Genomic DNA, 16,212 nt, shown 5'->3' on the forward strand with positions numbered 1-16,212 from the left:
ACGGGAACTAACATTTGTTGACGACCTACAGGGCCAGCATTTTGCACCCAAGAACTATCTAATCCTGATGACAACGTATGAGGTAGATATTATAAGCCCCATTTTACGGATGAGAAGGCTGAGGCTTAGTGAATCAAGCAGTGCTTAAAATCCACAGCAATTTAGTGGTAGGTCACCAGTTCCATGTGGTATTAACTACAAAATGCTTTACTCTCATTGTGACCCAAGAGGGCATTCTGTCCTGCCTACTTGAATTTCAATCTGAGTTGAATGTGGATTATCTGCAAATGAAAGGATGTAAGGAGAATAACTAAAGGTTGGTGAATAGGACATCTATGAAAATTAAAAAGGGATTAGAATAATAGCTTATAAACTTTTTTTTTTTTTTACTTACCAGTATATGCCCAGCACCTAGTATATTTCCTGAAACAGCGTGGTTATGCAACAAAATTGTTGAATGAATGAATAAATGAATGGGTGAATGAAAAAGAAGAAAAGACTGTGGACCAAACAACAACCATGATAATTATCTTTATTTTATAAACATACTTACGGGTTTTGTCAAGCAACAATACTTTTTTATTGCATACATAATTTATATACAATATAATGTACTTGCTCTAAGTGTAAAATTCAATGATTTTTAGTAAATTTACAGAGAAGTGCAACCATCACCATAATCTAATTTTGGAACATTTCCATCATCCCAGTACCATAATTCTTAAAAGCAGTTGACTATGTTAATCAAAATTCTTTCTCTTGTAAGTGGTAGAGACCATTTCAAACTAGTTTATGCAAAAGCAAGGCACTTCATGGTTACAAAACCAAATCACGTTAAGCAGATGCGGCTTCAGGGACTGGGTCCAGGAAGCCAGATGCTGTCGACTCTCTCCCTCCCTCTATCCCTTGCTGTTTCTCTGTCTCAGTCACTGTCCCTCTCTGTCTCTGTCTCTCTCATTGACCTCGTTAGACACTGGCATTTTTTTCAGCATTGTAACCCCCCAGAGTGAGCATTCCTTCTAACCCCAATTCAGGGAATCCCTGAGAAGGAGTATGATTAGCCTTTCTTGGATGGATTTCCTCTGCCTTGTTTGGAGGAGATGCAACATTAAATTGCCTGGTGTTGCAGAGGACAAAGTTTTTCTTGACCCTCTTAGGGTTCCTGGCTGGGTCTGAACATTAAATGGACAAAGACAGATTAACAGGAAAAAAGCATAACATTTATCTAATGTTAAGTTCTATGTGACATGGGAGTCTTCATAAGGAAACGAAGACTCGAGGAAACAGTTCATGCTGAGTATTGTTATGCCCGGTTTGATGAAGAGTGGACAGTCGTGGAGAAGGTCAAGAGTATGTGGTAATTGTAGTAAACTGCAGGGAATCTTAGCCAGACTGTTCAGTTTCATCTCAGTGTCCCTTTGTCTTCAAAAATAAGGATGCTCCTTTCCTTCTGGTATAGGGAGGGCACCTCTCACATAAGGGCTTTATGACCTGTTTCAGGTGAGAAGAGTGACATTCCTCTTTCTGCCATTTTCTCAAACTCCTTCAGCTTAAAATATTCAAGGTGCCAGGTTTGGGGGTAGTGTTTCTTGAACCCTATCCCAGGCCTGAGTCAGCATCCCTCCCTGGACTGGTCAGGGAGTGCTGTGGATACTGTAATTAGCCTTAAAGTTGGGGAAGGAAGGGATGGTTCTCCCAAAGAAGAAGAGTATGGTTCTAGGCAGACAAACAATAAACAGCCACTATTTTGCACATGAACAGGCTCAGAGCCTGTACACAGCTCACCCAAGGACACCCAACCAGCAAGGGGCAGAGGAAGAAATCTTTCAAGCACCAAGACGCATCAACTCCCTACCCGGCCAGGTGTGGCTTGTGGCCTGCGTTGCTGAGGCATAGAGTGGGATTTTCAGCAAAGGCCTCATGAAGGCACTATCTTTTTGAGTTGAGTTTTAGCCTCCCTAGAGGCAGAGGGAAGGACTTGGTGACTATGTGGTATCTTAACAGGCCCAGATGCTCTGGCTAACATCACAGGTCTCCGTTTCTTCATCTGTTCCCTTCTTCTCCCTCCCCCTCCCCCCCGCCCCAGCCATGGCCCTTTCCCAAAGTAAAAGAGCTACGATCTGAGCCGCTGTACAACCCGGGTGGGCAGGCTTGGGCCGCCTTTGAAGGACACTGTGGCATTTAGCATTTTTTAAACGGTATTTAATAGAGTTGACCCAGAGAGGGAGAGTAAGTGAGCGGGTTCATAAATCTCAGCTCCCCCCAGGGTCTGCATGAAGGTCTTCAAATTAAACTGTTGTTGGGTGTGAAGTAATTTCATCGTGTGAGAGAATTTAATTCATGAGTCCTCTTGACCTTTCTTGGAGGGATGTGGTTATTGGTTTTTCCCAGTGAGCTTACGGGAAAACTGCTGCCCAGTGCGGAACGGCTGAGCTGCAGAGTGGGTCCGCATCAGAGTTTGGGGGGAGGGGCCAGCCGCTCCTCTCCAGCTACGTTGGGGGCAGAGACGCCACCGCCATCTACCAGTGATGCCAAGGTCTGGGCACACGAAGGTCACTTCTCTGTTCTCTTCATGTGCCCAGAGGAAAGGACACTTGTTCCTCTGATAGTGGACAAAGGATTCTAGTGCTCGGTTTGTTTGTCCCCCTAAGGCGGCATCCAGACAGCCTGTCCCTGCTTCCCGAGGCTCCTTCCTTCTGCTTCCTGTTCTTCTGACACTTAAACCTCGAATCATCTCTCTGGGAGTTGGGGGTCTAGTTAAGACGGAAGGTCTGCGTGAAGACTGGAGGGCTGAGAATGTTGTAGAATCCTTGAACCAATTTAGATTATTCAAATGAGTCACAGTGACAAGGAAAAGTATGGCAAGTAAGTTTTTGTTTCAAAGCATTTAGGAAACTATTGCCTTATGGACTAACTACCAAACTGAATAGGCGTGGGAATGCTGAAGCATAACTTCCATTTTTAATTTTCCTTATCACGAAGATACTGAATCCTGGGGGCCAGGGGAAGGAAACATACGGAAAAGAGTCACCCTTTTTATCTCAATAAGATCGTTTTAAAGAGCTTCTTGGCCACAGTGGGCCAAACTTGGCCATGGAAGCACAATTCATTCATTCAGTCACTGATTCATCCAGTCTAAAAAAAAGATTTTTTTTGGTCTAAAAATTAAGTATAATTTTAATACCATATTTCAAACAAAACGGTTCTGAGAGTTAATACTGTACGTAATGTTTCAAAAGTAAAAATACAGCTTTATATATACACATACACGTTCTCTCAGAGCTGGAAGACGGGTCATAGCTTTTATTGCTTCTCAGGCAAATATTTGTGTGAGTTTGACTAAAGAGCATCTAAGTATTCTTTTTAATTTATTTTTCATTTTTATTGTTTTACAGTACGTCCTTGTTGGTTATCTATTTTAAATATAGCAGTATGTACATGTCAACTCCAAACTCCCAATCTATTCCTCGCCCCCAGCCTTCCCCCCGGTAACCATAAGTTCTTTCTCTAAGTCTGTGAGTCGATTTCTGTTTTATAAATAAGTTCATTTGTATCACTTTTTTTAGATTCCGCATATAAGCAGAATATCATATATTTATCTTTCTCTGTCTGACTTACTTCACTTAGTATGATAATCTCCAGGCCCATCCATGTTGCTGCAAGTGGCATTATTTCGTTCTTTTCAATGGCTGAGTAATATTCCATTGTATATATGTACCACATCTTTTTAAATATTTACTGTGTGCCCTCCAGTGTGTTGGAGACACAGTGAGGACTACACCTTGGTTCCTGCACCCCAGGGGGTCAGCAGGGTGTTGTTGGCAAATCCAGGCAAAGCCACCTGTTCCTGCCTGGTCAGGGCATGTGTATATAGGAGGGGGAGCCACAGATGGGCACTGGAGAAAGAGCAGGGTTAGTTAGCAGGGGAGGAAGTGCAGGGAGGTTTCCAGGTGGGGGAAACAGTACATGAAAGACCCTGGGGCATAAGAGACTGTGGTCCATTTAAGAAACTCTAACAGGTGGAGGCGAGATACCTGTGTCCCTGCCTGTTGGCTCAGGACCACAAGGAGAGGGGAAGGGAGTGATCCCTCCATCAGAACAATCGTTCTTTGACGGCTGGTCTGTCTTCTCCAGCTCCCACAAGTGAAAACAGACTTCCCAATAGAGCTTGAAAAAGGGGCCCCTGCCAAAACTGATAATTAACTGAAGAAAGTACAGAAGATGTAAGGACTCATCTTGTGTTTATTAAACTGATATCAGTAAAACACAGCATTGTGAGGGGGAGGAATGAGAAACGGGCGGGTAGGGAAATTGAGTGCAGGCCCGTGGTCATTTTGTTTTTAGCTGTAGTTAAGATCCTAATTTGAGGTGCTATTTGATGCTTTTCCAACAAACTGAAACTATAAGGGAGTCGTAGTAAATGACAGACCCACACACTCCACAGGTCACCTTCAAACGCAAAGGCATTTTTACCGTTCATGATGGTTTTTGTATGAAACGTGAAAGTGTGAAGCAGAGAGTCCCTTTTTTCCGAATAGGTGTCAGAACATTAAAGACAACACCATTGGCATCGAGGAAAACGGTGTCTCCCTCACCTGTCGCTTCCACGTCACCGTCTTTAAGTTCATTGGGGATTACGATGAAGTCCATCTTCACTGCGCAGTGTCCCTCTGTGATTCAGAAAAGTACTCCTGTAAAATAGTAAGTGAGAGCGTGAAAATTCAGTGCTTAGCTTTATTTCTCTCAGTCCCAGTTTTCCCCACGTGGGGCGTCACGAATCCCGATGGCGGTGGCTCTTCAGAGTTCTTTAGGACTCACTGCACCTGGCAGTGGCTGAATTGGAACCATCTTCAGATGCCTAGGAGTGGCAGTCATCTGGAACAATAAGAGAGCAGGGTAGAATGATGACCATTTACTCCTTTTATCTGACTTAGCAAGGTCAGTCTGTTGTCGGCATGACACTAGACCAGGGTTTCTCAAACCTCAGCACTACATACGTTTTGGACCGAATGATTCTTTGTTGTAGGGCTGCCCTGTGCTCTGGAGGCTGTTTAGCAGCATCCCTGGCCTCTACCCAGTAGACCCCAGTATCACCTCCTCCCTACTTGCAACACCCAAAATGCCTCCCAACTTTGCCCAGTGTCCCTCGGGGGGCAAAATGAGCCCTGTCTGAGAACCAATATGCCAGAGTCTCAAAGAGCCAGGCCCCCTGCATCTGAGGTGAGCGATGGGGCCAAGCTCCCCTCCACCACAGAAGCAAACTCCCGGGCTCAGGGATTATCCCACAGATCGTCCAAATCCACACCCAGGCCTGAGGCTCTGGAGGGGCTGGCAGGATGAGGTGACAAACCAATCACCTGGTCCACGCCAGGCTTACATCCCCACCACGTCAGGCTACGTCCCTAAGATTTTACTGCACTAGTACCTGGTCCCTAACCTTTAACATTGCAGCTTTATGCTCGCCCCATGTTGGCCGAATCGAGATGTGAATTATGGTCAGAGCTACTTACAGATGCTGCTGCGTACATTATTGTCTGATCTGATACAGGATCCTCCTCCCTGGGAAGGGAGCCTCTTTGAATCTAATTCTAGTGTGGAGAATATATTTAATTCTGTTCAACATAAAGCCCCGAGTCCCAGTGGGCTCAATGATCAAGAATGGATTGATTCTAATTAATCTGAGCTGCAGTAGTGCTCCAGGCTGAGCCACTGCCTCTTTTGGAGGTGGAAACGTGGTGAAGAATAAGTTATCAGCTTAATTGTGTGAAATTTTCCCTCCGGTGTTTTGTCTTTCAGACTTGCCCTCAAAATTCCAGGATTGCCACAGATTACACCAAGGAACCTAAAGAACAGATCATTTCAGTGGGACCTATTAGGAGAAAAAGTATGTATGTTCCCTAAAACACACTATAAATGATTAAAACAGTGGGATTTGAAGGCTCGGGCTAAGTCTGGGGTGTGTTTTGCCTACTATGTGAATCTGGTGAACAAGGAGCTTGAGGATGCCAGTTTGGGGACCCCAGTTTGAGAAGCCTGCCTGCTTCCATAATGAAATCTTTTCATGGACTATTAAAAACTCATGACAGTACCGGGATTTTTTCCTTCCACTCCTCTCTTTAAGGCCTTGCCCTTAGATACGAGTTGAAGAGCTGGACTGTCTGCAGGTAACTTGTCCAGCGGCTCTTTTTCAGGGCTGGACTGGTGTGAGGACAACGGAGGGTGTGAGCAGATCTGCACGAGCCGGGTGGACGGGCCTCTGTGCAGCTGCGTGACGGGGACCCTGCAGGAGGACGGCAAGAGCTGCAGAGGTGAGCACGACTCCCGTTCAGGGCCGGCAGCTGGGGACATAGGAAGTTCTTGACCCTGAGAAGGAAACAGTCCTATGTGAGGCCCACTCGGTCAGCAACTGATCTATGAGACTTACAGAAAGTAAGAAGGAGAGATGAGGAAAACGCCCAAGGAATTCTAGCATCATTTTGGTTTTTTTTTTAAAACCTTTTGGTCCCTGCTCTTTTATCTAAAAGATAAAAGTGATTTTTTTCAATATGTTTATTGGAGTATAATTGCTTTACAATGTTGTGTTAGTTTCTGCTGTATAACAAAGTGAATCAGCTATATGCATATGTATATCCCCATATGCCCTTCCTCTTGCATCTCCCTTCCACCCTCCCACAGCTCTAGGTGGTCGCAAAGCACCGAGCTGATCTCCCTGTGCTATGCGGCTGCTTCCCACTAGCTATCTATGTTATATTTGGTAGTGTGTACGTGTCAGTGTTACTCTCTCACTTTGTCCCAGCTTACCCTTCCCCCTCCCCGTGTCCTCAAGTCCATTCTCTACATCTGTGTCTTTATTCCTCTCCTGCCCCTAGGTTCTTCAAAACCATTTTTTAAAATTTAGATTCCATATATATGTGTTAGCATATGGTATTTGTTTTTCTCTTTCTGACTTACTTCACTCTGTATGACAGTCTCTAGGTCCATCCACCTCACTACAAATGACTCAGTTTCGTTTCTTTTTATGGCTCAGTAATATTCCATTGTACATATGTGCCACATCTTCTTTATTCATTCATCTGTTGATGGACACTTAGGTTGCTTCCATGTCCTGGCTATTGTAAATAGAGCTGCAATGAACATTGTGGTACATGACTCTTTTTGAATTACGGTTTTCTCAGGATATATGCCCAGTAGCGGGATTGCTGGGTCGTATGGTAGTTCTATTTGTAGTTTTTTAAGGAACCTCCACACTGTTCTCAATAGTGGCTGTATCAATTTACATTCCCACTAACAGTGCAAGAGGGTTCCCTTTTCTCCACACCCTCTCCAGCATTTACTGTTTGTAGATTTTTTGATGATGGCCATTCTGACTGGTGTGTAGTCATTGTAGTTTTGATTTGCATTTCTCTAATGATTAGTGCATCCTTTCATGTGTTTGTTGGCAATCTGTATATCTTCTTTGGAGAAATGTCTATTTAGGTCTTCTGCCCATTTTTGGATTGGGTTGTTTGTTTTTTTGATATTGTGCTGCATGAGCTGCTTGTATAGATGAAGGTGATATTTAAAGAAGGAAGTTATCCAGCCATTTAAGTACCAAATATTGGCCTTAGATCTGGCCCCATGTCTACCTGGGTTGAGCTGGGACTGGGGTGTGTGATCCAACAAACAAGGTTTCCTGCAATAGCCTTGGCTGCCAGGTGTCCCTGGTACCCTCTAAGTTAGCAGGACTCTCCTAAAGGTTGGGTTAATTTCGCTTCCATGCTGCCTGAGTCCAGGCCATTTGGAGAAAGTGGGTTCTTGGCAATGAAGAAAGTAGGTTCCTTTACTGGAATGCCACAAAGATGTCTGATCCATGTCAAACAGGTATATTTTTTTTCATAGGACTTACTATGTCTCTCTCTGTTCACAGCCTCTAATTCTTCCATTGAACTTCAAGTTTGGACGCTGCTTCTCATCATGACCCAGATTTCATTATGGCATTTTGTCTATACATCAGGCATGACCTCATAATTAACTCAAGGTTGCTATATAAAGTACTGTAATTTACTTACTTCAACTCCCTGTAGGATAAAAGGTGTGTGCCCTAAAGTCAAAACCTATTTGAGATTGCCCACTGTCTCAAAGTGATGCCACCTGCCCCAAATGGTCAGGGTTCCAGAAAAGAGGGAAATGCCATGCTCCTCTTTCAAGGTATGCAACTGGGCTTCTAAAAGCCAGTTGTGGAAAACATATATCTTGCCTAAAATTTCCAATTAGTTGTCACTAGAAACGTTGGTTCGCATGAAAAACCGGTAAAGGAAAAAATTCTGGTTAGACAAGTCTGTCGGAAATCTGACCAGAGAAATCTATCCCACCAGTGCTGTTTTTGTATCATAGTTTTTATAGAGAAAGGGCCTGTTGGAACGATATCGAATATTGAGAAGCGGTGATTGGAAGGTTTGACTCCCCCTAAGGAATCTCTCCAATGTTTGGAAGCATCTGACCTCGATGCGCCTGTGTTGCTCCCCTCCCCACACCCGCCGCTGTGTCCTCCAGCCCTGCCGGGCCACGTGGCCACCGCATGTATTGTTTGCAGACCTGGGGAACCCCAACACCCCATCCGTCTCTTCAGACCCAAACTCTTCTCTCTCACAAATCAACCAAATCATTTTTAACGTGTTTTATGCTTAAATAAACTTTGTGTTCAATTATTCTCATTACTCCGTGGCTGGAATCATACTTATCGATGTTAAGCTTTGCACACTAAATAGCATCCTCTGATTTAAAAAAAACAAAAAAACCCAAAAAGCCAGCAGCAGCAATTGGAGCAGGTAGGCCCTGCTGGGCAGCACTTTAATGCGTTTTGTTATGTGGCTGTTTGTCCTGACAGAGCGTTAGCAGGGTGTTCAGTGAGGTGCCACGTGGAAGAGAAGCAGGCAGCGTCCTCTTTCGTATGTGGCACAAAAACCCACATTTACTATAATTAACTACATAATAGAGGGCCTGGGAAATATATCCCTGGGGTGCCTCTCTTTTTAAGGTTAAAAACAAAGTAAATGCCACTTCAAGTGTATTTTGAAGTTGTTTTGGATTTAAGCTGATGGCATTTTTTTCTTTCTCTGGGAACTCTGGGCAGAAACGCTGAGCAGAAATCCTAGAGTCCTTGACCGTGGGTTGTGGGTACGATTCCTGTTGTCTTACGTATAAAAGTCCCGGCATCATACTGTCACTGGGCTGAAGAAGCGGGGTATAGACTGAGTCTGCACTGAGCAGCTTTGCTCTCCCAGCCCCGGGGAGGGTCCACAAGCTCTAGCTTGACAGTCATAGATGCTATGCGGCCAAGAGGACAACCAGTACTGATGGAGAAAAATATGCATCTGCTTCAACTTAAACATCTTAGGATCTTTTGGGAAAATGCTGAACATTGAGATGGATTAAGGAATCAAACCATCTGTTCTAGGAGAGACACAGTATCTCTTCCTCACCATGATGGAAATTGATGTCATGCACATGTTTTTTTTCACGTGAAAATCCTCAACTCCAGACTTTCCCCCACTTCAAGATCAGCAGATTCAGAGCTCCATTCTCATTTCCATAGTCTAAGGTTTAGGTTTTCACAATCAGATTCTGAGTTGAACATAGTAACATCTCATTTATTTTTTTTACTTGATTTCCTTAGATGAATTTTAACTGAAGACATACAAGGAGGAAATGTTTTCATATTTAATAACTTCGCTTTATTGATTTTCCTATCAAAGTCACTAGAAATTTCTAAGTTAAACACTATAATTGTTTTTTAGATTTTTAATTAAATCCTTTCTTACCACACTTTAATTCTTGGCCTTTGGTTTTCTCACTTGGTTGACACCTTTGTCTGTCATCAGGATAAGCTAGGTGTAGAGCCATATTAGAACACCCCAGAATCTCAGTGGCTTAAACAACAAAGATTTCTCTCTTTCTGATATCAGGGGGCTCTGATCCTTACTTCCATCCTGGGAGGGAGGTTGATGAGACTTTATTATCTTTCTTTTCTCTCAACAGAATTTATTGAACAATTTATCCTTTCCCCATGAGACTTCAGTACCGCCTTTATCATATATCAAGTTTCAACCTCTGTGGTTCTGTTTGTGAGCTCTGGATTCTCTTCCATTGGCTTATTTGTCTGTTCCTCTGTCAGAATCACATTTTTTTTTTTTTTTTTTTTTTTTTGCGGTACGCGGGCCTTTCACTGTTGTGGCCTCTCCCGTTGCGGAGCACAGGCTCCGGACGCGCAGGCTCAGCGGCCATGGCTCACGGGCCCAGCCGCTCCGCGGCATGTGGGATCCTCCTGGACCGGGGCATGAACCCGTGTCCCCTGCATCGGCAGTCAGACTCTCAACTACTGCGCCACCAGGGAAGCCCTGAATCACATTATTATTGAGCTATAATTGACGTATAGCATTACATCAGTTTCAGGAATATGACATAATGATTCGATATATATATACACACTAGGAAATGATCATCACAAAAGTCTAGTTAACATCCATCACCATACACAGTTACAATCTTTTCTCCTGTGATGAGAACTTTTAAGATCTACTCTCTTAGCAGCTTTCAAATATGCAATGCGGTATTATTAGCTATACTCACCATGCTGCACATTACATCCCGAGGATGTATCTATTTTATAACTGGAAGTTTGTATCTTTTGACCCTCTTCACCCATTTTTACCATGCCTCTGGCAACCACCAATCCATTCTATGTTTTTTGTTTGTTTTGTTTTTAGATTCCCCCATATAAGTAAGAACATACTATGTGTGTTTCCCTGTCTGACTTATTTCATTTAGCTTAATGCCCTCAAGGTCCATCCATGTTATTGCAAATGGCAGAATTTCTTCCTTTTTTATGGCTCAATAATATTCCATTGTATATATAGACCATACCTTCTTTATTCATTCACCCATCGATGGATACTTAGGTTGTTTCCGTATCTTGGCTATTATAAATAATGCTGCTGTGAACACGGGGGTGCAGGTATCTTTTTGAGTTAGTGTTTTCATCTCCTTTGGATAAATGCCCAGAAGCGGAATTGCTGGATTGTATGGTAGCTCTATTTTTAATTTATGGAGGAACCGCCATACTGTTCTCCACAGTGGCTGCACCCATTTACATTCCCACCAATAAGGGATTCCCTTTTCCCCAAGTCCTCACCAGCACTTGTTATTTCTTGACACTTCATTATCTTTTGATGCTGCCAGCTCAAAATGAGGCTCTGGGGCTCACCTCAGCTAGGGGTCACACCCCAGAAGGGACACACACACTTCTGTTACCATTCCACTGGCCGAAGCAAGGTACATGGCTGGAACTAACTTTCAGAGAGGGGGAATTGTGAACTTCCCATGAAACTGGAAGGGAGGAGAACTGGGAATCTGTGGTGATGGCTGCCAAGTAGTCTCTGAGCCAGTCATGCCTTATCTGTATTAAAGAGAAACACATCTTCAGAACCAAAAACAAACAGGTCCCTTAGCTGACTGTCTGCAAGGCAGAAGAACTAGGAGATGATCCTGACCTTTCTACTAATTTAATTCTCGGCTTGAAATAAATCATTTGAGATCACAATACCTTAACTTTCCTCTCTATAAAATGAGAACTTTAAGCTTTTTAAAAAATATTCTTAGGTTAGAAAGTGACACGATACAAACATAAACCATATGATATCATATATTTAGAGAACTCCAGAACACTGCCTTCTCCTGCCACTCAAAAAGATTTGCTTCAAGGAAGCAGGGCGGGGGGATGGGGGTCTGGGGTGAGGGGGAAGCACATATTTAGTGAAGGTGAAAACTGGGAATCTTATTAACTTGGTATTTCTCTGATATCAAAAAGAAACATCTCGGGGTCTGGCATTTCTTACAATTGAGAATTCTATAATTAGTTTCTTAACCAGTAGTAAGTATGCGCTCTGCTCAAAATCCTAGTGCCAAAACTTGAGAGCACCAATTGTTTCACATTGTCTAATATTCTAGCTATTTTTAGAACCATTTGACATTTAGTGAGAGCTTGAAATCTAATAAAACTTCTTTCAACCAAGGAAATTAAGTAATTATCAAAAAATGACAATCATACAGGTTTAAAGTAATAAAGAATTACTTCTTTACTAATTCTGAATTAATTTAGCATCTACCCCATTTTGAACCTTCCAGCCTCTCTCCTTGAACTCAGGGTATTTTTACATCCTGTAGAGCAGTGCAATTTGCTCCTGGTTAGAACACGATGGTATTTTTCAGGGCCCTGATTCACGGGAATCCGCAGCACAACTTAGTGAAAAAGAAAATCAAACAGCACCCTCTAGTGTCCGCATTTTATTTTTGCATGAAACCCAAACGTATATTGAACGACACCAATCAAAATATGATTTCTCCCCCTCCTCGAAACCTTAGATGTGGAACATTACCAGAATATAGCTCTAGAGAACACATCATATGCCAAGGACATTTCTGGAGAACAGCGTGAGATTTATTCTTATACACCCAGTAAGCATCATTCCAGGAAAATACCAGCTCTTGGTATCCCATGCAAATTTTGCCCTTAATATCTATCTCTCTAACGTGTTGACAAAAATAGCTGTCGAGAAAAATTAAGTATCTCTTTAAAATGCTGAGAAATAAACAATGTGATCAAGAAAAGCCATGAAATATTTAGCGGTCTTTCTTTTCCCCCAGCAGAACGTGAAATACTTTCTTATGAATCTAAAGCACAACAACCATAACTCTGGTCTGACTAATGGAAGACTCTGTTTGTGATGGTTTAATTATGTTTGCTGAAATATGACTCTCATATAAGACAACATCTCCGTGGCAGAGGGACAGATCTCTGTCTATAGTCAGAAATAAAACACAAAGACTCATCGCTCCATGAAGAACTCGGTAATCAAATTCTATTTGCTAAGGAAACAAATGGAGGAAGAATGTTCTTTGTATATTTTGCAGTGTGTTTCTGTTTGCATGTGGCCTCTGGCTTAGCTGCTGTTTCATTCATTAGCATAAAATATTGATGATGAAATAGTTTTGAAACTTAGACATTCTCTCATCAGATGAAATAACAATACCTTATGCTCATGGAGCATCTTTCATAACAAGTGCTTTCCCACCCGTATTTACTATTATTCAATCCTAAATCATGCTGCATTTTGACAGAGAAATCAGAGGGAAAGCGTTAGGTTGAAGTTACAATGGCTTAAAGTACTAGCTAAGGAAAAATGCAAACCCACTCATATATGTGTGCTTGTGCTTATAGGTTTCTTGAGTAATTTCCAGCTTCTAATGAGACATATGAGAATGATAGCAGTCTTTTCAGCCTTTTGTGCCTTTTAAGAACAAACAAACCATGACATACCATTCTTGATTTCCCCCACTAACTCCTGAATTTCTTTGGGGAATAGTTTAGGGTACAATAATCCACTGATGTTACCCTATTTTTAGTTGGGCAAAAATATATGATTTTACTGAAAAGGATAATATTTTTAATTATTGTACTTTAGGTCTTGAAAATCTTTGCATTGGCTCTATCTAGAACTCACAAAAGTTTTCTGATTTAAACACTCTATTCACATAGAAATATGCTCTTAAGTTAATTATATGTTAATCAAAGACAAAAATGCGTGGCTCCTGTACTTTCCTCTTACCTGCCACAAACATTCTCAACGCAACCAGCCGTCCTAGTCCTTGAATGTAGTTTAAATATCTACATGGATCATTCAAATCAAGGAGTTACAAGTGTACATTCAATGATGTTCTCCATGAGTCTCTGAATTCACGACTGCAAAATGCTGTTAAGAAGTACCTGCGTCCCTGCCAAAGAGGAACTCTGCTCTCTTGAAGAGTCCTGATCAGAAAGCAATTTGGCAAACTAATTCGACAAGGGAAAATGATGAATGATAAATGAACATAAAATGTGAAAGTGTCTAGGTGTTGTAGCAGAATATTAAAGGCATAAAGTGAGAACTGTGGATAGCACAGAACACATTTTTTTTTTTTTTTGCTCTAAAAAAGCCACAGATTCTAAATGCTTACTTTGAACCTCCAAGACAGGAGTGGAAATATTCTAAATATTAATTCCAGATTAGCAGAGTCTAGAGATGCTTGGCCCCTGTAGATTGTATTCACATCTCCCATGTGTTAACATTTATTAGTTGTACTTTTGCCCTTTTGGCCCTTTTCATAAACAATTACTTTCACTAGTTAAGTTTAAGTGGAAATCAAGAACTAAGTCAACAGAGGGAGAGAAATCTTACCACATTTACCTTAAAAACCCACCACCTCCTTGGACCATAGTGAACAATTTAGCGAATGACTGCAATTAGTTTAAATGCACACTATTTAGGCAAATTGCCCTGAAAGCACAGGTTGCCTAAATCCTAGGGAAACGCATCTGCACATACAACTCTAAACACTTTTAAGTTTAGGAAGAGCAGTTTACGACAGTCACAACAAATGAGGACATTGTTGTGTTCCCAGGTACTATACTCTAAAAACACAAATTCATCAAAAGTCAGCTTTCCTGGGTAGACCCCCAAAGAGGTACCCGTGACTCCTAGAAGCCAGGAGACCTCACAGCTACAGCAGTATGAACTCTTTTATATTTCCTCTCCCTTTGAGTTTTCCATACTGTGTTGGCAGCTTGAAACTACAGAACTTAAAATTGGATGATGGTTGAAATTTTCCATAATAAAATGTTGTGGAATGTATGGGTGTATTTCTAAGTCTTCTACCAAAAAGCGTCATCCTGAGGTGCCTGAATATTACAGAAACAACACAATGCCTCATCTTTTGGTCTAATCTTAGAAGTGGGTTCTTTAAATGCCACTTCCAAAACATGAAGTGATCACTGACAATGCATGCTCCCATGGCAGCTTTATTTTTATGAACAACTGAAAATGCAAGCATTTTCACAAATTCCTACCTTATTTATTCCAATCCTATTCTGGGTTTTTCCTTCTCACCAGAAGAATGTAAATGTACATAGGTTGGGAAAATGACTGGTATAACCTTTCAGTTTTGTGAAGGTAGGACAAGAAGATTTCACTCCAACATGTAAGAAAGTGCAGCTGACGATAGTAGAGAGAACGCAGATGGATCGGGGTTGGCCCTTACTTCTCATGGGTCCTCGAGAGAGCCAGGTTGACCAGATGCCATCAAAGGTAACTAACTTCCCCTTCCAAAAATGACAAGAAAAGGAAAGTTCTCTCTTGCTAAAACTCCTAAGCAGATTTCGTTAAAAGGTGGGAGAAAATTATCTTAATTCTCTTTCTGAGATGTTTGGAAACACTCTAAGAAGGAGACCTGTGACTCCCTCAGATTTAATTCAGTGAGTAAAAATCTAATGGGATCCAGATCCAAGAACTGAAATGTAGAGACTGGATTTTACCCTCAGGAAGAAAGTCTGAATCTAATAAAATATTCCCTCTAGACACTAAGCCATGTAAAGGAAAGAACAAAGTGTCTTGATACAATTACCTTCTGAACAAATGCCTATTTTAAAACAACACTAAACTGATTACGTTGCACAACAAGTAAATAAATATTAAGTCCAGTTCATAAGATACATAAGAAATACCAATAATTTCCCCCTAGGATGTTGTAAAACTGTTTGCTTGGCCATTCTCTTTTGCCTAAGTCCCAGTCATCAAGGACAGCTGAGGTTCCATTTATTTCTTCTAGGTGTGTGTATGTGTGAGTGTGTGTGTGTGTGTGTGTGTGTGTGTAAATGTAAGACTCCAGGATGAGTTGTAAGAAAAGACTCTCATTATGATGAGTCTTAAAATTTGTAGTATTTAGCTCTGAGTTTTTCTTCTCTAAAATGTGAAATATTTAGCAAAAGTTGTATTTAATTTCTCCTGAGTTAGGTGAGGAATCTATTGTTCAAAATCCATTCAACTCCATGTTACGTTTTCAGATTCTCAAAAATTTCCATGGCTCCCTCTGCCAGCTTGTCTAGTTTTGTCACGATAACATCCAAAACCTGAGAGACAGAAAAGAAATTCTGAGGGTTTTTTCTTATGAAAGAAATATGGTCCTCTCAAACTGATCTCAAAAAAAAAAAGGGACCCAAGACTCTCATTACACCATGTGAAATAGAGCACTTGGCAAATACTGGAAAGCAAAGTCCCCTGAGGCAGGGCTTTCCTGGTGGCATAGTGGTTGAGAGTCCGCCTGCCGATGCAGGGGACACGGGTTCGTGCCCCAGTCTGGGAA

The 16,212-nt window shown here is 41.8% G+C and overlaps 1 protein-coding gene and 1 long non-coding RNA gene across 10 annotated transcripts in view; one reads left to right on the top strand and one right to left on the bottom strand.

The window, feature by feature from the left end:
* Nucleotides 1–8,696, top strand: part of LOC132526387 (tubulin-specific chaperone cofactor E-like protein) — a 162,747-nt gene extending 154,051 nt beyond the window's left edge. For 6 of the 9 annotated variants that reach the window (XM_060160632.1, XM_060160621.1, XM_060160625.1 and 3 more), the window contains 4 exons: nucleotides 4,539–4,701; nucleotides 5,797–5,884; nucleotides 6,192–6,308; nucleotides 7,907–8,696. In XM_060160632.1, the coding sequence (XP_060016615.1) occupies nucleotides 4,539–4,701; nucleotides 5,797–5,884; nucleotides 6,192–6,308; nucleotides 7,907–8,007 (469 nt within the window). In that variant the 3' untranslated portion in view covers nucleotides 8,008–8,696. Of the gene's footprint in view, nucleotides 1–31; nucleotides 83–4,538; nucleotides 4,702–5,796; nucleotides 5,885–6,121; nucleotides 6,311–7,906 lie in introns of those variants that run through there. The other 3 variants (XR_009542544.1, XM_060160624.1, XM_060160627.1) reach the window with 3 other exon arrangements.
* LOC132526388 (uncharacterized) overlaps nucleotides 4,225–16,212 on the bottom strand; it is an 88,577-nt gene continuing 76,589 nt past the window's right edge. The window contains exon 4 of the long non-coding RNA XR_009542546.1: nucleotides 4,225–4,691. This is a non-coding gene — a long non-coding RNA (uncharacterized LOC132526388). The remainder of the gene's footprint in view (nucleotides 4,692–16,212) is intronic.

The sequence above is a fragment of the Lagenorhynchus albirostris genome, chromosome 9 (assembly GCF_949774975.1).
Source record: "Lagenorhynchus albirostris chromosome 9, mLagAlb1.1, whole genome shotgun sequence".
Taxonomy (NCBI): domain Eukaryota; kingdom Metazoa; phylum Chordata; class Mammalia; order Artiodactyla; family Delphinidae; genus Lagenorhynchus; species Lagenorhynchus albirostris.